The sequence below is a fragment of the Camelina sativa genome, chromosome 5 (assembly GCF_000633955.1).
Source record: "Camelina sativa cultivar DH55 chromosome 5, Cs, whole genome shotgun sequence".
NCBI classification, from domain to species: Eukaryota; Viridiplantae; Streptophyta; class Magnoliopsida; order Brassicales; family Brassicaceae; genus Camelina; species Camelina sativa.
The window spans coordinates 12,957,694-12,982,212 of NC_025689.1; the positions used below are offsets into that span (position 1 = coordinate 12,957,694).

A 24,519-nucleotide genomic window follows, 5' to 3' on the forward strand; every position below is an offset into this window, starting at 1 on the left:
TTACCTTGAAGGCAGTCACAGTTCTCAGCCTCCTTGCGAACAACATCAAGGACGGAGTCAATAAGCTCAGCGCCTTCAGTGTAGTGACCTTTCGCCCAGTTATTCCCGGCACCGGACTGACCGAAGACGAAGTTATCCGGTCGAAAGATCTGACCGTAGGGTCCAGATCTAACACTGTCCATGGTTCCAGGCTCCAAATCCATGAGAACAGCGCGAGGAACGTACCTTCCACAACTCGCCTCGTTGTAGTAGACGTTAACTCTCTCGAGCTGCAAATCGGAATCTCCCTGGTACCGTCCCGTCTGGTCAATCCCATGCTCGGCGCAAACCACTTCCCAGAACTTGGAACCGATTTGGTTTCCGCACTGACCTCCCTGGATATGAAGAATCTCACGCATCTTCGCTCACAAAGAAAACCCTAAAAACTGGATCTACAAAAGCGAGAGAGAGAGAGAGAAATTTGAAAAAGGGAAGAAGAGGCAGAGAAGATCTTTTTGAGGAGAGAGATAGGAGGAAGCCAAGGGTCCAATTTATAAAGAAAAGGAGGTTTTAACGGCTAATATTTGGTGATTCAAAACGAGATCGACGGTTTAGAAAACGCCACGTAAATCGAGGTGGCAACGGGTGGCAAAATTTCAAAAAATTAATGGCTCGTGAATAAAGAGTTTTTTGAATTTCGAAAAAAAAAAAAATTTGTTTGTGTATGAGTGAATGACAGCTGGATTCTATTAAGGGAGCAGTTACTAAAACGGCGACGCACGTGCTTTGGGATAGGTTAAAAAAGCCGTTCCATCCAACCTGGCAAACGCACGTGAGAGTGAGTTCTTATGGGCCCGTTATCTTGATGGGCTTTATTCTTCCCAACAAACTCCATATAACCGTACAGTCGTAATTGATTTAGATATTGAAAACAAAACGGGGCGATGTGGTCTAGCAAAACCCTCAGACGACACGCATGCTTGGTTAAAACGAAACGATTTTGAATATGTTTCTTGGATCCTGAACCGGAACCTAAACCAAAAACACACACAGCAAATCGGAAAATGAATGTCAGATTCAAACTTGCTTGATTGACGATTCGAAATTGTTCATCGAAAATTTTCCAGAAGATTCGAATTGAAGAAGAAGAAGAAGAAGAAGATTTGAATCGAGGAAGACGAAGTAGAAGATGTCTGTGCAAGAGTACTTAGACAAGCACATGCTCTCTCGGAAAATCGAAGACGCCGTAAATGCCGCCGTTAGGGCTAAAACCTCAGATCCCGTTCTCTTCATCGTACGTTTCCTTAGAATTTTCCTAGTATTGATTTTGGATTGACATCATCGATGGTGCAATTGTGTCGCTCTTCACTTGTGATTTTTTGAAAAATCTCCAAAATTTTGTACTTATGGTGAACCTTCAATTGGGAAATAAGTGCAGGCTAATCATATGAAGAAAGCTGTATCATCTGTGATAACGAAGGTGAAAGCAAGGCAGATCCTTGATAGCAGAGGGATCCCAACAGTTGAAGTTGATCTCCACACTAACAAAGGCGTCTTTCGTGCTTCTGTTCCCAGTGGTGATTCTTCTGGAACGTGAGAATTCAATTCTTTTTACTCTCGTTTGTTCTACAACGTTTCATATGTTGATTCTTGTTGTATTATTTGATTGATTTGACATTCTAAATTGATAAGCCTGCTAAGAAGAATCTGGTTTTTACTGATTCCAGATATGAAGCTATAGAACTACGTGATGGGGACAAAGGAATGTATCTTGGAAACAGTGTGGCTAAAGCTGTTAAGAACATTAATGACAAAATTTCAGAGGCATTGATTGGTATGGACCCGAAACTTCAAGGTCAAATCGACCAGGCCATGATTGATTTGGACAAAACTGAAAAGAAGGTAGGTGGGAACTATGCTGTCTTTGTGTTTAGAAAATGTTAGGATTGGAACATTCATCTTGTGTTTTCCTTGCGATTTATTTGATTTAAATATCTTGCAGAATGAACTAGGGGCTAATGCTATACTAGCTGTTTCAATTGCTGCATGCAAGGCTGGAGCTGCTGAGAAAGAAGTACCAAAGTCTTCACAATACTTTCTTCTATCTTATGTATTTCATGCCTTGTCTTGTTAGGAGATCCTGATTGAACTTGCGTATCAGGTCCCTCTGTGCAAGCACCTTTCTGATCTTAGTGGCAGAGCAAACATGGTGTTACCTGTACCTGCCTTCACTGTTTTGAGTGGCGGGAAGCATGCATCGAATACTTNCTTTTTACTCTCGTTTGTTCTACAACGTTTCATATGTTGATTCTTGTTGTATTATTTGATTGATTTGACATTCTAAATTGATAAGCCTGCTAAGAAGAATCTGGTTTTTACTGATTCCAGATATGAAGCTATAGAACTACGTGATGGGGACAAAGGAATGTATCTTGGAAACAGTGTGGCTAAAGCTGTTAAGAACATTAATGACAAAATTTCAGAGGCATTGATTGGTATGGACCCGAAACTTCAAGGTCAAATCGACCAGGCCATGATTGATTTGGACAAAACTGAAAAGAAGGTAGGTGGGAACTATGCTGTCTTTGTGTTTAGAAAATGTTAGGATTGGAACATTCATCTTGTGTTTTCCTTGCGATTTATTTGATTTAAATATCTTGCAGAATGAACTAGGGGCTAATGCTATACTAGCTGTTTCAATTGCTGCATGCAAGGCTGGAGCTGCTGAGAAAGAAGTACCAAAGTCTTCACAATACTTTCTTCTATCTTATGTATTTCATGCCTTGTCTTGTTAGGAGATCCTGATTGAACTTGCGTATCAGGTCCCTCTGTGCAAGCACCTTTCTGATCTTAGTGGCAGAGCAAACATGGTGTTACCTGTACCTGCCTTCACTGTTTTGAGTGGCGGGAAGCATGCATCGAATACTTTTGCCATTCAGGTATTCAACATTAACTTCGCTATTAACGTATGACGTTTCTGTTGCACCTCCTTCTCATATTTTTTTCATCTTTAGCTCTTGCTCCTCAAATATATTCATAAATGTTTTTGGTTTTCAAGTAATTTCATTTACATATGTGATGATTGTTGTCTCTATTCAATATTTTTTTCACGTTTGAGTCTTGCTCCTTCAAGATCTTCTAGTATGCTTTTGATTTTCAGTTAATTTCATTTATATATGTGATGATTGTTGTCTGTTCATATATTGTTAGGAAATTATGATTCTCCCAATTGGAGCAAGTAGNAGAAAATGTTAGGATTGGAACATTCATCTTGTGTTTTCCTTGCGATTTATTTGATTTAAATATCTTGCAGAATGAACTAGGGGCTAATGCTATACTAGCTGTTTCAATTGCTGCATGCAAGGCTGGAGCTGCTGAGAAAGAAGTACCAAAGTCTTCACAATACTTTCTTCTATCTTATGTATTTCATGCCTTGTCTTGTTAGGAGATCCTGATTGAACTTGCGTATCAGGTCCCTCTGTGCAAGCACCTTTCTGATCTTAGTGGCAGAGCAAACATGGTGTTACCTGTACCTGCCTTCACTGTTTTGAGTGGCGGGAAGCATGCATCGAATACTTTTGCCATTCAGGTATTCAACATTAACTTCGCTATTAACGTATGACGTTTCTGTTGCACCTCCTTCTCATATTTTTTTCATCTTTAGCTCTTGCTCCTCAAATATATTCATAAATGTTTTTGGTTTTCAAGTAATTTCATTTACATATGTGATGATTGTTGTCTCTATTCAATATTTTTTTCACGTTTGAGTCTTGCTCCTTCAAGATCTTCTAGTATGCTTTTGATTTTCAGTTAATTTCATTTATATATGTGATGATTGTTGTCTGTTCATATATTGTTAGGAAATTATGATTCTCCCAATTGGAGCAAGTAGATTTGAGGAGGCCCTGCAATGGGGATCTGAGACGTATCATCATTTGAAGGTCAATTTTCGAAGATATTATATGGCTTTCTGGAAGTTACTTTTCTATTTACATCTGTCATTTTGTATTTAAAGGTGAGAATGATCTATTGCTGTTTATGGCAGGCTGTCATTACAGAAAAGAATGGTGGTTTGGGATGTAATGTTGGTGAAGATGGTGGCCTTGCTCCAGATATCTCGAGGTACGTATTTTTTCTTCTGTGATGTCTGATTTGCCTGCATCTATACGATAGATTCTAAAGATGTTTGTGGCGTCATTTGTCAAAATTGAGAATCTCATGTTATTGTTTCTTGGCTTAGTGCCTTGTATACTTACTTGCAACTTTATGCAGTCTCAAGGAGGGTTTGGAGCTTGTAAAAGAAGCTATCAATCGAACAGGGTACAGTGATAAGATAAAGATAGCAATTGATGTTGCTGCCACTAATTTTTGTTTAGGTAATACCCATCTTCTTAGCAAACTGGTTTTGTGCTGCTACTTTTTAGTCATTGGTAGTCTCTGTTTGGTTCTAGGCACTTTCATTCACAATTGGCTGGTGACACAAAAAGATGTTAAATCATCACTAGTGTAACCCATCGATATCATGCTTTTTGCAACTTTTCTTTATTTTTACTTTTCCTGGATTTTTCTTACCTTGAGAATTGTTCTTTCCTGAACAGGTACCAAGTATGATCTAGATGTCAACTTTCCAAATAAATCTGGGCAGAATTTCAAGTCGGCGGAAGATATGATAGAGATGTACAAAGAACTTTGTAATGGTATGTCTGNAGCTCTTGCTCCTCAAATATATTCATAAATGTTTTTGGTTTTCAAGTAATTTCATTTACATATGTGATGATTGTTGTCTCTATTCAATATTTTTTTCACGTTTGAGTCTTGCTCCTTCAAGATCTTCTAGTATGCTTTTGATTTTCAGTTAATTTCATTTATATATGTGATGATTGTTGTCTGTTCATATATTGTTAGGAAATTATGATTCTCCCAATTGGAGCAAGTAGATTTGAGGAGGCCCTGCAATGGGGATCTGAGACGTATCATCATTTGAAGGTCAATTTTCGAAGATATTATATGGCTTTCTGGAAGTTACTTTTCTATTTACATCTGTCATTTTGTATTTAAAGGTGAGAATGATCTATTGCTGTTTATGGCAGGCTGTCATTACAGAAAAGAATGGTGGTTTGGGATGTAATGTTGGTGAAGATGGTGGCCTTGCTCCAGATATCTCGAGGTACGTATTTTTTCTTCTGTGATGTCTGATTTGCCTGCATCTATACGATAGATTCTAAAGATGTTTGTGGCGTCATTTGTCAAAATTGAGAATCTCATGTTATTGTTTCTTGGCTTAGTGCCTTGTATACTTACTTGCAACTTTATGCAGTCTCAAGGAGGGTTTGGAGCTTGTAAAAGAAGCTATCAATCGAACAGGGTACAGTGATAAGATAAAGATAGCAATTGATGTTGCTGCCACTAATTTTTGTTTAGGTAATACCCATCTTCTTAGCAAACTGGTTTTGTGCTGCTACTTTTTAGTCATTGGTAGTCTCTGTTTGGTTCTAGGCACTTTCATTCACAATTGGCTGGTGACACAAAAAGATGTTAAATCATCACTAGTGTAACCCATCGATATCATGCTTTTTGCAACTTTTCTTTATTTTTACTTTTCCTGGATTTTTCTTACCTTGAGAATTGTTCTTTCCTGAACAGGTACCAAGTATGATCTAGATGTCAACTTTCCAAATAAATCTGGGCAGAATTTCAAGTCGGCGGAAGATATGATAGAGATGTACAAAGAACTTTGTAATGGTATGTCTGTGCTTGTCTGCAAGCTATTTTGTATCTATTTTAGTATTCTAACGACCTTATTCTGTGTCTGGTCTCCTTGTTGGGTCAGAGTATCCAATTGTGTCTATAGAAGACCCTTTTGACAAGGAAGACTGGGAACACACCAAGTATTTTTCCAGTCTTGGAATATGTCAGGTCCAACTCGGTTCCCCTAACATAGATTTTGTGTTGTTTCAGATCAGACGTCTTGTGATTCTTTTCACAGAATCAATTTTCTAAAGAGAGAGAACCTTAACTATGCATGTACGACTATTTTCCTTGTCTAAATTCTCACTGTTCAACTCTAGCAGGTGGTAGGTGATGATTTGTTGATGTCAAATTCAAAACGTGTTGAGCGTGCAATACAGGAGTCGTCTTGTAATGCCCTTCTTCTCAAGGTATGTTGTCTGTGCTATGTACATGAATTATCTGTGCTAGTCTTGTATGATTGCTATTGCCTAAGAATGACAAAGACATAATGTGCATACGGTGATACAGGTGAATCAGATTGGTACAGTAACAGAAGCCATTGAAGTGGTGAAAATGGCAAGGGATGCCCAGTGGGGTGTGGTGACATCTCATAGATGTGGAGAAACAGAGGACTCTTTCATCGCTGACTTCTCCGTGGGTCTCGCAACAGGTGTGATAAAAGCTGGTGCTCCTTGCAGAGGAGAACGAACAATGAAGTATAACCAGGTCTGGATCTTTTGACAAACTAATAACACCTTAGCACCCCTTATGCGATTACTCTAGAACATATGGAGTGAAGTGCATTGGACTTGTTCTTTCATCAGCTCATCATCAGCTTATTTATAGCTTTTCAGTAGCTGAGTTATGTTTTAGTAACCTAGGCTAAGTTTCAGTTTCTTCAACTTTTGGATAATGCAGCCTTAGCTGAGTTATGTTTTAGTAACCTAGGCTAAGTTTCAGTTTCTTCAACTTTTGGATAATGCAGCCTTAGCTGAGTTATGTTTTAGTAACCTAGGCTAAGTTTCAGTTTCTTCAACTTTTGGATAATGCAGCCTTAGCTTATAGATACAATAATTTCCCTCACTGGGTAATGAATAATAGATTGAGTTTGGAGCAGGCATGTACATGTGGTAGATAGTGTTTCTTGTTTAGTGTATACTGCAGAAAATAATTTTTTGTGTAAAAACTGAAAATCACTGTTGGAATCTTCATGTAGTTGCTTCGGATCGAGGAAGAGCTCGGGGATCAAGCAGTGTATGCTGGAGAAGATTGGAAGCTAACTCTCTAAACAAATGCACTTGTGATATAATTGTTACACTTCATTGTTCTCGAGTCTTATTTCTCAGGCAGACAAAATTCTGTGTCTTGAAAAGTTCAAATTTTTTGTTTTATTTTTTGGCCAAATTTAAGAACATACACAGAAGTAAAAGAGTGTTAAACCTGTTAGTTCCAAATTGCAAAAACACCCAAACTGTTTATCACAGTTTAATAAAGGATTCCAGCAAGTAAAGAAAAATCCATGAACACTAGTTCGTATGGTTTCTGAAGCAAACGCGTGTTTAGGGCTTTGTGTCGTCTTCTTCTTCAAACTTACGTGCCAAATAGTACCGAATATAACCAATCTCAGCCACCTTGTACTCCACCACGACTGGAAGCACCGAGGACAATCTGATTGTCACAGTTTCTGACAATGGAGTTGCCTTTGTGAAGAGGTTCATGTACCTCAATGCGAATGAAAGAGAAACAGGCTCGTTCATCTCTATCACAATAGCATCTTCAGGCTGCAAAACCCACAAAAACATTAGTTCATGTCAACATTGTATTGAACAGATTATATATAAGAAAAGCTTTAGATGACTTCTTAGTTATTACTTATTCATACTTTGTCCACATGTGTATTCTGCTTCAGTACAATGTTCGCTGTACCGATATCACCTTCTGTTGAAAACCTCACCCTTTCTTTTGTCATCACAGAGATTACAACTGCAATCAAAGTCAGACTTACCACTTATGTTTATAGAAGATTTTAGAAACAACATTAGAGTTATATAGAACAGTCCACTTATCTACCTGTGTCACCGATGCTACTGAGGTCTTCACATATCCTAGAAAATTCGCCAGAGGGCATTCTAACATTTGTGTGGTACTCAGGAACTGGTATGCGTATGCACCTACTGACGATGTCCATCAGCTTGAGCTTCATCTCAAAGACTCCAATCTTGGCTTGTGCTGCATTATCAATTCACGAAACCCTTTTCACTTTACACTATAGGTTTCAAGATATACAACTGAATAATTTATCTACAGTCTAACTGTAGTTTATGGCAAATGAAACCTACAATTTACAGAACCAAGTGATCAGTAGCATCATAATCATCGACAACAAATATAGAATTCTGACGAACTTAAATCGAGAACTTACTAGGGCTCTCGATCATGAAGTTGACAGTGCTGCTACCGCCATCAGCTTTGATAGTAATGATGTCATCACTTCCAGCACATCTCAGCAACTTAGACATGCTACCAAGATTCATCATCATGAAGATATTCCTATCACACCTGGAGGCAATCTCTCTAAACAAATGCACATGTAGTATAACTGTTACACTTCTCGTCTCACTTCAATTCTGAGTCTTACTTTTCACGAAGACAAATTCCTTCAAACATTTTTGTATTTTGGTTATATTGAAGAACAAACACATGTAAAGGGTTATAAACAACCTTTTAGAGACTGCAAAAGAACAAACTTTGTCATCAGATTAACTAATATGGCGTTGCCTTAACATTGTAATTCCAGGAACAGCTGAATCAAGACAGACATTTCAACAAAGGACTCAAACGGAAACAGCTGAATCAAGACAGACATTTCAACAAAGAACTCGAAAAAAAAAACTAAGAAACATTCATCATTATTTAGGGTTTAGTGTCTTCTTCTTCTTCAATTTTAGGCGCCAGATAGTATCGAATGTAACCCATCTCAGCCACCTTGTACTCTACCACGACCGGTAACTCAGAGGACAAACTGATCGTCACAGTTTCCGACAATGGAGTAGCCTTTGTGAAGGAATTCATGTACCTCAATGCAAACGAAAGCGAAACAGGCTCGTTCATCTCAATCACAATAGCATCTTCAGGCTGCAAAAAAACACATACAAACATAAAAGTTCACCTCAACATTCTATTGGACAGGTTATCAAAAACACTTTCTGAATGACTTGTGATTGATTGTTCATACTTTGTCGACAGTAGTATTCTGCCTGAGCACAATGTTAGCAGTCCCGATATCACCTGCCGTTGAAAACTTCACACCTTCTTTTGTCACAGAGATCACAACTGCAAAATCATAACACCAAAACCAGAATCATGATTAGATAAAACTCAAAACACTATTTCAGGATCCTCACTGTGGCTACCAACAGGTGTGCATGTATGTATTTACCTGTGTCACCAATGCTACTGAGATCTTTGCATATCCTGGAAAATTCACCGGATGGCATTCTCACAATAGAGTGGTACTCAGCGTCAGGAATTCCTAAATGCTCACTGTCTATATCCATCAGCTTCATCTCAAAGTCAGCAATCTTGTCTTGTGCTGCATCATATATACACACTCGAATCATGAGATTATGCAAGCTTTTAACATTGTCCACATTAAACAACATCTTCTGCTATCTTTCTCTATATCAATAAACCCCATTCACTTTCAAACTATAGTTTTTAAGCTTGAAACTATACATGTTCTGAACAACAAAATTGAAATGAACTCAATTCTTATCAGTCTAGTTCTAGTTTCTAGCACATTCAAGAATCTGGTCATTAATTAGCATCAACACAAAAACAAAACCCTAACAAACTTGAAGCTAATCCAAATCCCTAATTCACTTTCAAGAATCATTCTCTTCAATCTACTTCTAGATTTTACCAAATGAGAGGTCACAAAATCAAACCTTAACAGACATAATTCGATTTGGGGTAAAAAAAAAACGAGGAACTTACTGGGACTCTCAAACATGAAAGTGACAGTGTCGCTACCATCATCAGCCTTGATGGTGATGATATCATCATTCCCAGCACATTTGAGCATCTTGGACATGTTACCAAGATTCATCCCCATAGAGATGTTCCTATCGCATCTGTAGTGCTCGAAACCTTCAGATCTAAGCAGGAGAGACACGAGCGCGACGTGGCTCGAGTCCATGGCCTGTAGAGAGAACCCTGTGCTTGAACAGTCGAAGTTCGCATCGTTCACCAGATCCTTCACCGCTTCTAGAACCTTCTTCAGTAGAGAACCTTGAACTAAACGAAGCTCCAACATCTTCTTTTCTTTAGAGAGAGTGAGAGAGTCTCTGATGAATCGTTCGGTTTTTTTTAGGGTTCTTGAAAATGAAAACTTCTGAGAGACGACGATTGCAATTTGTAGCGGGAATTGATATTATAAGCCTTGGTTTTGTGGCGCCATTTAGCAAATTTAGGGTATTTTGTTCCCGCCCGCCTATGATGAAGCTGACGATGAAAAATTATCACCTGTGTGATCCGTTATCTTTATTTCTGTACACTACCACTTGGTCGATTATTTCCGGTTTAGTAAGGTTTTACATTGGTTTGCTTTAAATTTAATTGTGGTTTAATTCGGTTTACGTATCACTTGTTGGTTTGATTTCCTCTGTTCCAGTCATCTTAGTGTTCAAGAGATTGACGAAATCAATTGTTCGTACTCGTTTTATGATTTTTAATGATTCTGAGTGCAAATTTAGAAGACTGAAGTTTGTCAGACATGCTGCAAGCTGAAGAATGTATGTCAAGTTTGTCTCTTGGATCTTGAGTTAATATAAGCGACTGTTCTTAAGAACTTTTTGTATCATCATCTGTGATACAAAATTTGTTTTAAACTTTGTAATCTGGAGTAACTCAAGCTTTAGCTGGAGTAGCCTAGTATATGTCAATGCAAAATCAAAATATTTCCATATAATGAGATATATACAAACGTTTCAGGTAGAAACAATAACTCAACATGTTACTACAATGTGCATAAACATTACTTCTGTGTAGCAAAAATACAATTAGACGACAATGGCTTCACAACAACTTCAGCGAATACGGTTCACATGAGAAAATGGCTCAGGTAATTTTGGAGCAGCTTTTTTGGCATTCTCTGGATCTCCAAATACATTCCAAAACATCAGTCTCTCGTCTGCTGCTGCAGAAGCTACAGTACAACCATTCGGACTCAGGGCCGTATATAGAACACGTGATGTGTGACCATTGAGCTCAGCCATTTTCACCATAGATGGGTACTTCCAAAGTGTAAGCTGGTTCTGAGTAAACCCATGTGAGCTAAGCAACTCTCTTTCCTTGTTGCTCCATAACAGAGAAGAAACTTGAGAGCCAGTTTCTACCGTGTTCAAGCAAGCTCCTGTCCTAGTATTCCAGAACTTTATACTCCCATCTCCTTCACCGCCACCAGTTGCAAGTAAATTCGTTTGGAAAGGGCACCAAGCAAGAGCTTTAACTGCAGATGTGTGCTCTACAAGCCTGTGCAGCCGCTGAGTACTAGTAGAACGGTCCCATATATTAACCACATTGTCGTTGCCACCACTTGCTAAATGCTGTCCAGATCCTGACCACTTCAACCCACAAACTTGTAAAGTGTGACCCCTGTACGTATTCACAACGTGTGATCTAACCCGTACGTCGTTGTTGATGATCTTCCCATCCATTCCTCCCGTTGTCAAGATAAGATCGTTCCATGCCAACGATCCTACTCTAGACGCGTGACCACACTCCAACGTTCTCAGTCTACGACAATCAGCACAATCCCAAATCTGGACTTGAGAGCTGTTAAGCCCAACAGCAAGATAACGACCATCTGCTGCCCAGTTGATACTTGTGACAGGTCCCGTATCTTCATCAACAGTGACAAGCTCAGTAGTAGAACCCTTAGAAGCATCCCAGAGATAAACAGTATGATACAATGCAATGGCTAAAACGTTATCAGTGCCCCAGTCAAGTAAGTTGAGATAAAAGTCATCGGCCAAGTCATGAACATCCAACATTCTCTCGAAAGTCTTAGGGATGTGTCTAGGCGGCTTACGCTGCTGCTGTTGGTAAATTCCCACTGGAAGAGTTTGAGTTGCCACTGGAGGAGTTGGAGTTTGAGGTCTGTTCCTAAAGGAAAGGATACGAGTTCGATTGAGATTCATGGCTTCAGCCAAACGTTTCTTATAGGCTTCTCTCGATGGTGAGCTTACCTTCTTTGTTGCCTGCTGATCATCGTTCAGGTTTGGTGGTCTTTCCATTAGCTGCCAGTAGGCAAAGTCAAAATCCATGGCTGATCTATTCGGAATGAATCTGTCAAGCTGGTGATAAAACAAAATCAATCAGTTTACAATACAATTCATCATCAAAACACGAAATCAATCAATTGAAACCCTAAAATCCCGAAGAACAGAACAAAGCCACAAAAAAAATCAATCAGTATAATTCAATTCATCATCAAAACACGAAATTGATAATCAAAACACGAAATTAATTGGTACGAAGACATTAATTAATTTCTTAAAGCAAGTTCAAAACCCTAAAATCCCGAAGAACAGAACAAAGCCACAAAAATAAAAATAAAAAAGCGAAACCCTAATTTTTGTAACAAAAAAACTTACGTTTTCTTTGGAGGTATCTCTAGGGAGAAAGGATCGCTGAATTGGGCATCGAGCCATTGCCTTCAAGTAGGAAGAACCTCCTGTATCCATTATTCAAAAATCGCAAAAGAGAAACAACAACGAGCGATTGGTTAAGGGTTAGATAAGATCTAAAAATAGAAATGAAACGAAACCTAGTCGAAATAGTAAACTAAACGAATCCTGCAGAGAATGAAACGTTAAGTAAAAATTGGATTGATCGAGAGAAAAGAGAGAGCCAGAGAGTGAGAGAGGCGATGATGAGTGAAGTGATTAAGACGGCAGATAGATAGAAGAATGAAACTCACGGCTTTAAAAGCCTTTCTTTTTTAAGATTGATCGGTTATTTCCGGTTTAGGGTTTAAATTTAATTGTGGTTTAACTCGGTTTACATATCACTTGTTGTTGGTTTGATCCCAAAAAATGAAAAATTTATGCAATATATAGTTCCAAAAATTATAAAATTACGAATTTTGAAAATAAAAATAATATATTAATTCAGTTAGGCTAAGTTGAACTTAGGTTTTAACTCTAACTCTATAAATTAATAATAAATAATAATAATAATACAAAATATTAACGGGTATTTACGGATCGGGTAGCAAAACGGGTAAAGGGCCGAGTAACGGGACGGGTATTGAAAACTAAACTAATACCCTATACTCGTCCCTTACTCACGGGTAATATAATTATAATACCTTTTACTCGACCCTAAAGTTGCGGGTACCCTTTTTTTCGGGACGGGTACGAGCCGAGTAACGGGTCGAGTACGGATAACGGGTATTAGTGTCCAGGCCTAATCGTTATACACTTTAAAGCCTTTCTTTTCTAAAATTGGTCGGTTATTTCCGGTTTATATTTGCTTTTAATTTAATTGTGGTTTAATTCGGTTTACATATCCAATCAAGCATATGCGAGTCTTTGTCTCGGTGACAATCGTTTACGTTCGAATGGTAAAACTCTTCAACTTCCAATCTCTCCTTTTTTCTTCTTCATCCATTGTTAAGTTCGTACTCGTTTGATGATTTTTTAAATGTTTCTCTGAGTGTTGGAGCTGCAAATCGAAACCATGACATAACGATTACATGTAAAAAAGGCTTCAGGCCACGCTCGCATACTAATACTAACTACAATAATGTAAACCCCTTAATTAATAGGTTCAGATTTCCATGAAAATATTGTTTTCAAGTTACGCGTCGTCAAACTTAAAAAGAATGTAGAAACTTCGAGTTGGTTTTATATAAAATCTGATAGTAGATTATTCTAAATTAAATTTGGTGATCAATAAAATTGTCAAAAATACTCGGATCGGAGACCTTTAATCATCAAAACAACACACACGATAATTAAGGAACCATAATTAACATTTTAAAGTTCTTGAGAGACTCTAATCTTTTAGTATTAAACACACAAGACTGCATCAGACTGGAACTTCCTTCTCCACACTCTCATCTTTTGTTTCCTCCTCGCTAGGCCGCTCTCCGCAAACACTGAATAAAGCCGCCATGATTAGTATAACTACGACTATGAAACACCATCCCAATATTGAGATCTCCATCGTTTTTGAATAATGAGAAGAAAAAAAAAAAAAAAAGTGAATGCAAAGTAGAATTGTTTTGTGATGATCAAAATTGCTTGCTTGTTGATCTGAAAACTATATTTATATATAGGCGGGAACTGCTGGAAAACTTGGAAATTTACCATTTTGATATTGAAAACTTGCTAGAAAATAACATATTTATTACTTATTCTTTTAATCAGTAACTGGTATATTTCCTTTTCCAAAATTTCATAAATAAACTAATACAAAATATTTTTGCTTTGCCAGTCTTCTTCTTAACTTTCCTTTCAATAACAGGTATATTTGCCTCTCTTTTTTTTTACTGTCTTCTTGAAAAATGTAAATTGTGTGATTTTGTTAATTTGTTACTATCTTTAGAAAAACCAAGCTACAATTTCGGCTCTGTTCGTAATTCAAACACTACGTTGGTCTCTTTGTTTTGTTTCATTCTACATTATTCTCTTTTGCATTTTTTAATTATATTATATTACAACTACCAATCAAAAACTACAAACAATTGCCTAAAAAATAAATTTTCATTTTGCAGTGTAAACGATCCAGTAGCTTTGAAATTACTTGGCAAGGCAGGTGAGATGAGCACTTTAGAATCTCCTGAGGATCAAAGCATCAAAACGCTTTATGTTGGTGGACTAAACTCGAGAGTCCTTGAGCAAGACATTCGCACGGCGCGATGGCTTCAACCTCTGAAACTTTCCACGACGGTTCTAACGGCGGAGATCCAAACAAGAAACTCGAAGAACTCCACAAGAACCCGCAAGAAGAAGAAGAAAATCAAATCGAGAAACCTCAAGAAGAAGAACAAGTAGAGAATCTTGCCCCCGTTGTTACTCGACACATCCCAGAAGATATCGCCGAAAGCATCCTCTCTCTTCTCGAGAGCCTTTCGTCGCGTCATCTCTTCGCCGAGACTCTACCAAAGGCGCTTGGAACTCGGCCTCACCGAACCAGTTCTTTACGCTTTGATCAAGTTCCCTCTTGTTAATTTCAACTCGAGCTGGTTCATTCTCAACCGTAACGCTCCAAGAAAGAAGTCTTTACGATTAAGCGAAATCAGTTCAGTTCCTCCCATGAGTCCCATGAAGCCTGAATCTGCTGTGGTTACAATCGGATATGAGATGTATGTGATCGGTGGATGCGATTAATCATATCAGCCCACATCGAACGTGTTTGTCATCGATTGCAGAAATCACAAGTGTCGCTCGCTCCTGGGAATGCAGATCCGCAGCCGCTGGAGTTATCGACAGAAAGATTTACGTGATCGGAGGTTGCGAGCAGATAGATGATAATTGGATCGAGGTGTTCGATGTAGATACTCGGATTTGGAGTAGTGTTGCTGGTCCATACGATCACAATTCGTTGAAGAGATATTGGCACCAGTCGTCTTGTGTGGTTGGGGATTTGTTGTTTAGTACTGATCCTTGGTCTGTTTCTAAGAACTAATGGTATATGATCCGGATGAGTCGTTTTGGAGACCTGTGATCGGTGTATCTGGTTTGCCTAGCCTCAATTATTATATCTGTCAAATAGCCAATGTTGGTGGTAAGTTGGTGGTTTTGGGCAATACTTACAACCCGCATAGATTTAAAGATGTTTGGTGCATAGAGATCGTCTTAAATAGACTTGAAGGAGGGGAGATTCAGGGGACGGTATCAAGATGGCATGTGCTTAGATCCATGAACGCGACTTCCATTGATGTTTCTCGCTCTGTTACGTTTTGATGATCTGTGGGATGATTTCTTGCAGTTTAAGGTATGTTGATCTTTGATGTGCATGGACTATATTGATAATGATATTATGACATTTTCTGTAACCTCAAGTCTTAATTAGGCTTTCATGGATTTGTAGGTGAACAAGGATCTTTTATTACATCTACTGTTTTAGCTAGCAGCTTGTTGATATGAGAGCAAATATGAAGCAAAAAGTGGTGCAGAAGCTGTTATATCTGAGTCTAACTCGTCTTCCTTCTTAACCTTCGTGCAAGAATGTGATCACTCTTAACAGAATAGGCCTTGTTTAGAGTTGGCCACTCTTTCTCTTTCTACTGATTCTTACGCGCGAGACTTGTTGGAATGCAACTTTGGTTTAACTAGTTTCTGCATTTTTTTCTGTTTTGTGACATATATCATTCTTCAGTAATCACAATCAGATTTAACGAAACCTAATCTGCTATCATATTTATGACTATATGAGCAAATATGAATTTATGGTTTAGAGATAAAGCAAAACAAAAAGATTTAGTCGACACTTTTGTCTTTATGGGTAAACTGGTGATGAAGCAATATCCAGGTGACAATATATAAAGTCCCTAGCTTAGAAGAGATTTTTTTTGAATTTAGCTTAGAAGAGATTTTTGTCCTCTTTATTTTACTTATAGTAAACACAAAATCACCTTTTATACAAGGCACATGAAGATATATAGCCGAAGAAAACAGAAATGTTCAAGAGGATCCCCTCAGTTGTCGTGGGCTCTAAGGAAGCAAATCACACACAAGAAACCAATACATTCTCTCGCTATACCTTTGTATGGAACATACATTTCATGATACAACACAAACATATATAGTTCCTATCATTTTTGCACGGATATTAACACTGTAAGATTGGTCCCTGCAGCTATATTTGGTGTTTGATTATTAACCAAAGTGACTTGGAGAACAAAGGAAAGAGAATTAGATAGTGTTCTTTGTAAAAGTTAGAACCAAAAAGCTTGTAAGAGTCTCACTTGAATATCAAAAGAAAACAATTTGATTTCATCTAAGGCAATTTTCTCAAGCTTAGTTCTTAGCTGACCATTTCATCAATTGATTCCATCGGTTTAATTGTTTTTTTAAGTTCTACAGCCAATGGATTGATGGACTCTGTGAGGTCTACAGATCCCTGATAGTTTCATGTTCAATGTTAAGCACAAGATACACTCTATGTTAAGTGTATACAGAGTATTATATTGTAACTTTGGAAAAGGATAATGGCTCACTTCTTGCTTGTCTTTAACTGTTCCCTTGGCATCCGAACAAACGGTGTCTACTGTATTTTCATCAGTTGGTTCAGAATCTCCAATCTTCAAACAACGTACATGTAGTTTTTTTACAAAAATTGTATTTTGCTTGAAGAATTGTAGGACTTACATCAAACTGATTATGAGATGATTCAGCAGGTGGATCCACATTTTGCAGCTGGGCAACTGAGTATGATCCAGATCCTCAGAATGACTCTTCAAAGATAACAGTTGACGTTGAAGCCAAGCTGAAACCATAGATAACGGTTTCTCTTGGACCTTCTCCCAATTTCCTACATAAAACACAGCTTTCGATTATGGACTGATGAGACAGTATTATTTTTGTAAACTATCTCTACAAAGGGTTAAGTTACACAACAAGAAAGAAGAAAACGACCTAACAGATCCCAAACCAAATAGGTATGTTCATTTTCTTCGTCATCATTGATCTGCACTACCTGTGACATCTCAGGTTCGTAACTATTCGATTTCAATCTCTCTGTAATCGCATAAGGTAAAACAGAGACAAACATTGAGATTACCTGAATATGCGAACCTTAGAAACGAAAATGTAGTCAGTATCCCAGTCAAGACGACGAACAAAAGCTCTTGAAATCAACATTCGAAAGATAGATTAGGGTTTTTAAATAGAGAGAACAAAGAGACTTGTGAGTCAAGTAACCACGTTCAGAGACATTTGACTCAATTTGTTAAGTTTTTTTTTTTCTTTTTAAAAACGAAACTTCTGAAAATCCCTAAAAAGTAAGAGAGTATTTATATACTCATAATATGGTTCCATTATAAATACACAAGTGTAACTCTTACCAAGAAATATAAAAATACAACAACGTAACAGCTTCTCTCAAAAATCGAATTTGGTCTCCCATATCAGTACTAAATTCGTTGCTGCTGAAGACTTCACACGGTGGCGATGGCTTTAATCTCTGAAACTTCCGATGACGTTTCTAACGGCAGCGATCCAAACAAGAATCCCGAAGATCTCCACAAGAAACCGCAAGAAGAAGAAGAAGAGAATCAAAACGAGAAACCGAAAGAAGAAGAACAAGTAGAGAATCTTGCTCCGATTCGTCGACGACACATACCACTGATACTCATAGAAAGAACCGTCGCACTAATCCGGATATGTCATTACCCGAGGCTATCTCTACTCTCCAGAACCTTCCTTAACGTAATCTCTTCAGAGCATCTCTTCGTAACGCGCTCGCTCCTCGGCTTGACTGAACCGGTTCTTTATGCCTTGATCACGTTGCCACCTTTTACGGCCCCAAGCTGGTTCATTCTCCATCGGAGCAACATGTCTTTACGGTTGAGCAGAATCAGTTCACTTCCTCCGATGTCTCCTGGATGCACTGCCGTCACAATCGGACACAAGATTTACGTTATGGGTGGACGCAACGGCTTAAATCAACCCGTAAATACTGTCATCGTCATCGACTGTAGATTCCATAAGTGGGAAAATCTCCAGAGTATGAAAAGGGAACGTTGCTTCGCTGCCTCTGGAGTAATTGACGGAAAGATTTACGTGGTTGGAGGTCGCAAGAAACGATATGAGGATTGGGTCGAAGTGTTCGACGTTGAGAATGGAGTATGGGAAACTGTGCCTGGTCTATGCTGTTACCTTGCTAGTTCGAGTGGAGTGTTTCCTATACATGTGGTTTTGGATAATAAGATCTACATTTTGGATGGTCAGCATTGTTTGGCTTACGATCCGAGACTACGTAGATGGGATAACTGGGGACCTGAAAGTCCACAGAGGCATTATTGGTACACGTGCTCTTGTGTGGTTGATGATCTGTTGTATACCATTGTTCCTCAGTGGTATCTTGCTGGGTCTCTCATTGTCGTGTATGATCCAAGGGATATGGTTTGGAGACCTGTCAAGGGTGTAGATCATTTGCCTAGTTTCTTTTATGTTGAGTCTAAAATGTCAAGTTTTGGTGGGAAGTTGGTGTTATTGGGATGGCATGAAAGCCAGAATAGTTGTGGTCATGACTCGGAAAAAATCGTTGTGTGTGTAGAGGTTGCGTTGGGGAGAAGTGAAGATGGGGATATATGGGGGAAGGTCGAATCAACCTCACCTGTGCATTCATCATTCCGCTGGCCTTCCATTGATATTTCTCGAACTGTTACGGTTTGATGACTCGTTTGCAGGTATGTTAATATTTGTTGGGTAGTGTCGTATTGATGATGAATTATGACATTTTCTTGAAGCTCAAGTCTTATTTATGCTTTCATAAACTTGCAGGTAAAGAAGCGCACATGAGAGCAACTATGAAGCAAAGTCACTCAGAAAATGTTATCTGATACATTAGAAAATAACTCTTCCTTCTTATTCATTGTGCACTATGTGTAGAGTCTGCCACTTTTTTTTAGCCTTTATACAAAGTTGAGCTACATTTTGGGTTTTTGGGCAGTTGCACTATCATTCTGTTGTATGTTTTCTGCTATCATAAATATGACTATATGAAATTTGGTTTAGAGATGAAGCAAAACAAAGTAACTTAATAATGAACACTAGACAAAACTAACACAGACGAGTTAAACGAAGGCAATCACCGATACTCTGGAACTGTAGAAGAAAGAACATAATATAGAGGTAAAACAATAAGAGTGTTTTTATTTGCTTAAAACAAGTTTCACAAATTTCTATTTAACGTAATCTACTTCCACGCCGTAATTACATACGAACCCCCATCATCAGAAACTAAAAAAAGAGAGATCATATATATATAAAACATACATATATATATATAGCCAGATTTATTTGAAAGAAACAGCTAAACCCTTCCCACAGGAGACAGAGGTGGGTGGTGTGAGAGATACCTAGCCGGAGCCTCAGCTTCAATAGGACCTGAAAATGACTTCAACCTCTCGTTTTGAATCTCTCCATTAGCTTTGTTGTCTACACATGAAGCATTCGTATCTTCTGTGGTCTTTGACAGATTCCTTCCCTCGTTAACCGCTATACAAATGGAGAATGCTTGCAAGAGTGAGAGTGATGTATTGTACTCAACCGCGTAAACACCTTCTCTGTATGGAGTGAAACTCAAGAACGGTTGGTTGTTATTATCTTGTAATCCTCCCTGCAAAACATTTACATTAATGAGTTTCCATAGCTCAGGCCAAAGTAAAAGCTACCCATGATGTTTAGTATTCACAGTTTTTTGTTGACGTTATTATATATACCTGAAAGAAGAGCTTGAAGGCATCTGAAATGGAGGGAGATGGGTTTTGGGGTTTATTATGCTGATTTGTGAGGATTCTAAGGTTGCAGCCAATGTCCCAGCCTCCACAGTCGCATGATCCACCTGATTTCCATCGTTGGATAAGCGACGAAGGCCCTCCTTTGTGTGGGAGACTGTGAATCCCACTTGGAAGTACCACTGTTGCGTTAACATCTGCAAAGTAATCTCCAAGTGTGGTGTCTTTTGCTGAGCCTGTGTCAGCAATTTTTGGGATCTTGATCACCATGGCAGCTAGCTCGTTAGTCCGCTGCGATTCAGATGCAAAGAGTACAAATTCTCTGGTTGTGAGGTTCTGGACAGCACTTTCTCCTGCGAAAATCAGAGGCTTAGAACCAGAGACTCTCATCTGAGCGACAATGTTGGATGTGTACTCTTGGTTTTGCATCTTCCTGCCGTGGTTCATCCATTTCCCATTTTTCTTCTGTACTTCCTGAACAGTGAAAAACGTATACTTGTGTCCATAGTCTTCCTTTTCCGGGGGACTCTGTTTTCTTATTGTGGCTGCTGTAATACTTTGTTCCTTTTCAACCGCAAATGTGAAAAGTGGTTGATCATTCTTAGACGTCACACGAAATAGAGCCTGAACAGTTGAATTTTTCCCATTTCTCGACAGAAGAGATGAAGATGGTTGACTGTCGGAAAGAACATGCTTTTGGTGACTTGAAGGTGCATCCTTTTGTGATGGCTCAGGAGATCTACATGAGTGGCTTGATTTTGGTCGTATTAAAGGATCGAGTAACCTTCTCAACGGACTAGACCTGCCTCTGTTTACTGCACTGGTTTTATCAAAAGAAGAGCTGTCACTGAAAGAAGAGGCAGCAGATGGATTGTCTAAACCAGCTCGTGATGAAATAAGTGCTGCGCTTAAGTGGGGAAGAGTCTGAGCATCATCGGAGTTGGAGTTTTTGCTGGACTTGCCAATGCTGAAGCTGAGTCTGCGAAACGGTGAAATGCTCCTTGCTCTTTCTGCAACAGCTTTCGCTGGTTTCTGATCAGACTGTTTGGGTAATGTTTCTGTTGACCTTCTATCTAGAGTCCTGCTCCTAGAGGGACTAGATTCACCTTTTCTTGATCGTGGAGCTGAACATGATCTTTCTGAGCTCAAGAAGCTGATACGCTTTAAGAACGGCTTACTGCTATCAGATTCACGTCCAGAGTCCAAGACTGCACCTTTCGCATACGCCAACTTTTCTGAGAAGCCCTTCGTTTCTGCCACTCGCTCAGCCAGCAACACTTTTGAATCATAGAACTTGGACAAACCAATAATCTGTTTCTGAGAAACAATGCCTGGCACAAACACAGCAGCAGGCTTTTCTTTACCAAACAAATCGTGAACACGAGGGTTTCGGATTCTCTCCTCCACCTTCTCTCCTTTCTTCTTAAAATCCTCGGCTAGATTCCTTGATATTATCCTTGTGCAAGAAGGACTATCTGGCTTTGATGGACTCAAGAACGTTCTTGTTTTTGGAGGAGCAATCTTGAAATCAGAATCCGGTTGGAATGCAGTTGCACCACGAGGGATTTGATGAATCTGCCCATCTCTTCTAGTGGAACAACCTCTTTGTCTGTCAGTGATACTTCCTGGCAAAAAGCTACGACTTTGGGACAGAACACCATTATCTCGAGGTGGATCCAAATCTTGAAAATTATCTCCAGGCTTAGATGACATGAGATAATACTCCAATGGAGGGTGATTGACTCTTTTACGAAAAGGAGAAGCAACCAAACCTCTGCTGGAGTCAGTAGATGATTCATCAGTCCAGAGTGAAGACGACGTGCTAGTGTTAGACAAGGAAGACCTCGTATGCTTATCCACTTGTTTATCACCTGACTGGTTATTTCTTAAGTCCAGTAAACCAATGCCACCACCAGTAGTAGCTTTAACATCCTTGTCTCCATGTTTATCACATTTCTTGATGTAACTCGGAACATAAGACTTGTACTTCACAAGATCTCTTTCTCCAGAGGCAGTTCTACCTATCCGTGACTTGAGACGATTCTCCAAGCGTTTAGGACAGACGTCTTCAACTTTTTTAGTGATCTCACGGTGGAAGTCGGAATAAGACAACCCGCGTTTGTCGTCTCTAAACTTATCTGGTGTAAACGACTTTGAGCTTTCCTTAGCCAATACCTTCTTCTCAGCAGCTACAGAAGGTGGTCGATCAGACGAACCCTTCTTTAGCTCCATACGGTACTCCATCGTGTTCTAGGCCAAAGCAGTAACCTTTTTCACTTAGATAATCCCTTGGCCTCTCATTCTACAAACAAAAAGCTTACAATGCTCGAAACAATCTTGAGTGTTTTCTGTAGAGAAGACAATTAAAAATGTTTTTTAAGTATCCACACACAGACAGAGAGACATACAAGGTAATAAAATCGAGTGAAGAATCTTCAACATTTGGAAATGGAATCAACAACAAAAAGGCAAAAATTATCAGATAGAAGAAACAGCTTCATGACTTGAAGATTCTTAAGAATCCACGAGATCTGACAAGAATCTCTACAAGATAAAGCTGAGAGAGAAAAAAAAAGAAGCAAAAACTAAGAAGAACAGAGAATAAAATCACATTCTTGTCAAATCACTTTTTTTAACCAAAGAACCACTTCAAGAGAGAAGATTAAGAAATTAGAAGTGAGTGAGTGAGAGAGGCCCAAAGTATACAACATTAACACGAAACACACAAAAGTTTGCTTCACATTTAGGGGAAAATGGAATTAACATTATTAGCAGTAGTGTACGGATAGCCAATTTAAAAAAAAAAAAAAAAAACTTTAAAAAGAAAAATCTAACCCGTACCTTGACGGAATCAGTGCGCCGACGAAGCAACCATCCGATAGGAGGAGAGTAAGAAGAAGAAAAAAAAAGAAACCCAGATCAGCACAGGAATAATGGAGAAGAAGAAGTCAGATCTCAAATCCTGCTCTCCGTGAAATCAGGCAAAAATAGCGCCGACGAAGCTGACCCTATCAGCTAAAGAGGGTAGAACTAGAGAGAGAGAGAGAGAGAGAGAGAGAGAGAGAGAGAGAGAGAGGATTTGCTTTGTTTAATTTGTGTGTGTAAAATAATAGATAGAGAGAGTGACAAGTAGAGAGAGATAGAGAGTTGTTGGAGAAGAGAGTGTGTTTTTTTTTGCTTTGCTCGCCCGAGTCTTTCGTCCAAAGTTGTTTTTTTTTTTTTTTTTGGTGTGTGGAGAAACGAGGAAAGAGAAAGACATCACTTTTCTTTTGTGGCCGACGGATTTAGTTTTAAAAAATACTAAGAAAAAGAAACAGTAGATAGATAGAGATGGTGATGGGTCCAAAGAAGCCAAAGGGGGTAGTAATAGTAGAGAAAAGTAAATATAGTAGTAGAATCGTACGTTCAAGATTCCGTAATGAACGCGGGAATTACGTCATCTTTGTTATCTTGTTTACCCTACTTATTAGTGGAGCTCTCTCTTTATTATACACCGTTGGATTAAAAACTTTAGCCACAAAGATGATACAAATGATTTATTATACTTATTATAAGATCTGACAATTAAGATGGGCCTATGGGACAGAATAATATAATAAATTCAGCTGCCTTTTTAAAGCCCATGGCCCATATAACTCAGACAGCCTTTAATGCTTCAGATTAAGAAATTTATACAATGCTCTAAAATTGAATGTTTTATAAATTTCGATAATAATTATTGAAATTTAATTTTAGGTTTACACGCCGGGTACGGATATTCCGTAGAGCACCCAGTTCAAATGTTTTGAGGTGGGTGGGTGTGCGTGTGTACTAATGATCTAGACTACCCGTAAAAGTCGATCTAAAAGTTTTAATAAGTTTTCTTTACTGTTCTAGTCTCTTGTCATGTTTTTTGCTTAGATCGAGTTCTCAACACCATCTTACCATAAATAAACCTCTTCGTTTAAGGTTTAGTTGTTGATGCGATTAAATCTCAAAACACATGTTACGACTAATTTTAAGATTAGTACAAGCCTGTTATGGTGACCATACTTTTAAAGCCCATCAAGGCTCATGAACTCAGACAACCTTTTTTTACAAGAAGCAGACCTCCTAGAATTTTCTCGAATCACCTGATATTTCTTCATTCACATCCTCTAAACTCTGAAGTCTAGACCTTTCTCTGTATTCCAGTAAAATTCGAGAAGAAAGCTCGAGAAATATCTTTTTCGTGCCTTTAAATAGAATCACAAATCCTCATTTCTTCCTCACCAAAGAGTTGAAAATTTAAAGCTTCTCACAACCAACGAAACCGAATCAGATTCTCTATATAAAAAAAAAAAAAAAAAAAAAAAAAA

At 38.6% G+C, this 24,519-nt stretch overlaps 8 protein-coding genes across 12 annotated transcripts in view; 3 read left to right on the plus strand and 5 right to left on the minus strand.

Annotated features, from left to right (window-relative positions):
* LOC104786727 (tubulin beta-7 chain) overlaps window positions 1-501 on the minus strand; it is a 3,249-nt gene extending 2,748 nt beyond the window's left edge. Inside the window, exon 1 of one of the 2 annotated variants that reach the window (XM_010512173.2) lies at window positions 371-501. In XM_010512173.2, the coding sequence (XP_010510475.1) occupies window positions 371-398 (28 nt within the window). In that variant the 5' untranslated portion in view covers window positions 399-501. Of the gene's footprint in view, window positions 1-4 lie in introns of both variants that reach the window. The other variant, XM_010512174.2, reaches the window with a different exon arrangement.
* Window positions 981-7,155, plus strand: LOC104786728 (cytosolic enolase 3). Its single transcript, XM_010512175.2, has 13 exons — window positions 981-1,273; window positions 1,418-1,572; window positions 1,707-1,881; window positions 1,982-2,053; window positions 2,802-2,918; window positions 3,840-3,920; window positions 4,025-4,101; window positions 4,252-4,355; window positions 4,578-4,676; window positions 5,810-5,895; window positions 6,051-6,137; window positions 6,238-6,435; window positions 6,926-7,155. Exons 1-13 carry the CDS (start codon window positions 1,169-1,171, stop codon window positions 6,995-6,997), a joined length of 1,428 nt encoding a protein of 475 aa, XP_010510477.1. The 5' UTR covers window positions 981-1,168; the 3' UTR covers window positions 6,998-7,155.
* On the minus strand, window positions 7,269-8,376 carry LOC104789216 (proliferating cell nuclear antigen 2-like). The gene is made up of 5 exons (XM_010514947.1): window positions 8,348-8,376; window positions 8,132-8,268; window positions 7,780-7,938; window positions 7,592-7,692; window positions 7,269-7,490 (listed from the first exon to the last, which is right to left on the minus strand). The coding sequence occupies exons 1-5, from the start codon at window positions 8,374-8,376 to the stop codon at window positions 7,269-7,271; spliced, it is 648 nt and encodes a 215-aa protein (XP_010513249.1).
* On the minus strand, window positions 8,447-10,169 carry LOC104786729 (proliferating cell nuclear antigen 2). The gene is made up of 4 exons (XM_010512176.2): window positions 9,706-10,169; window positions 9,149-9,301; window positions 8,945-9,042; window positions 8,447-8,844 (listed from the first exon to the last, which is right to left on the minus strand). The coding sequence occupies exons 1-4, from the start codon at window positions 10,022-10,024 to the stop codon at window positions 8,623-8,625; spliced, it is 792 nt and encodes a 263-aa protein (XP_010510478.1). The 5' UTR covers window positions 10,025-10,169; the 3' UTR covers window positions 8,447-8,622.
* Window positions 10,647-12,680, minus strand: LOC104786731 (cell division cycle 20.2, cofactor of APC complex). Of its 3 annotated transcripts, none has more exons than XM_010512179.1 (3): window positions 12,366-12,680; window positions 11,958-12,065; window positions 10,647-11,868 (listed from the first exon to the last, which is right to left on the minus strand). In XM_010512179.1, exons 2-3 carry the CDS (start codon window positions 11,978-11,980, stop codon window positions 10,797-10,799), a joined length of 1,095 nt encoding a protein of 364 aa, XP_010510481.1. In that variant the 5' UTR covers window positions 11,981-12,065; window positions 12,366-12,680; the 3' UTR covers window positions 10,647-10,796. The 3 variants fall into 3 exon arrangements, with proteins under 3 accessions (XP_010510481.1, XP_010510480.1, XP_010510479.1); XM_010512178.2 differs by having other exon boundaries at window positions 10,647-11,874; XM_010512177.1 differs by having other exon boundaries at window positions 10,647-12,065.
* LOC104789217 (putative F-box/kelch-repeat protein At2g29800) lies at window positions 14,636-15,405 on the plus strand. Its single transcript, XM_010514948.1, has 2 exons — window positions 14,636-14,912; window positions 15,149-15,405. Exons 1-2 carry the CDS (start codon window positions 14,636-14,638, stop codon window positions 15,403-15,405), a joined length of 534 nt encoding a protein of 177 aa, XP_010513250.1.
* On the plus strand, window positions 17,892-19,118 carry LOC104786732 (putative F-box/kelch-repeat protein At2g29800). Of its 2 annotated transcripts, XM_019245550.1 has the most exons (2): window positions 17,892-17,958; window positions 18,058-19,118. In XM_019245550.1, exons 1-2 carry the CDS (start codon window positions 17,892-17,894, stop codon window positions 19,116-19,118), a joined length of 1,128 nt encoding a protein of 375 aa, XP_019101095.1. The 2 variants fall into 2 exon arrangements, with proteins under 2 accessions (XP_019101095.1, XP_010510482.1); XM_010512180.1 differs by having other exon boundaries at window positions 17,892-19,118.
* Window positions 19,573-23,282, minus strand: LOC104786733. Its single transcript, XM_010512182.2, has 3 exons — window positions 23,024-23,282; window positions 20,168-22,530; window positions 19,573-20,064 (listed from the first exon to the last, which is right to left on the minus strand). The coding sequence occupies exons 2-3, from the start codon at window positions 22,424-22,426 to the stop codon at window positions 19,759-19,761; spliced, it is 2,565 nt and encodes an 854-aa protein (XP_010510484.1). The 5' UTR covers window positions 22,427-22,530; window positions 23,024-23,282; the 3' UTR covers window positions 19,573-19,758.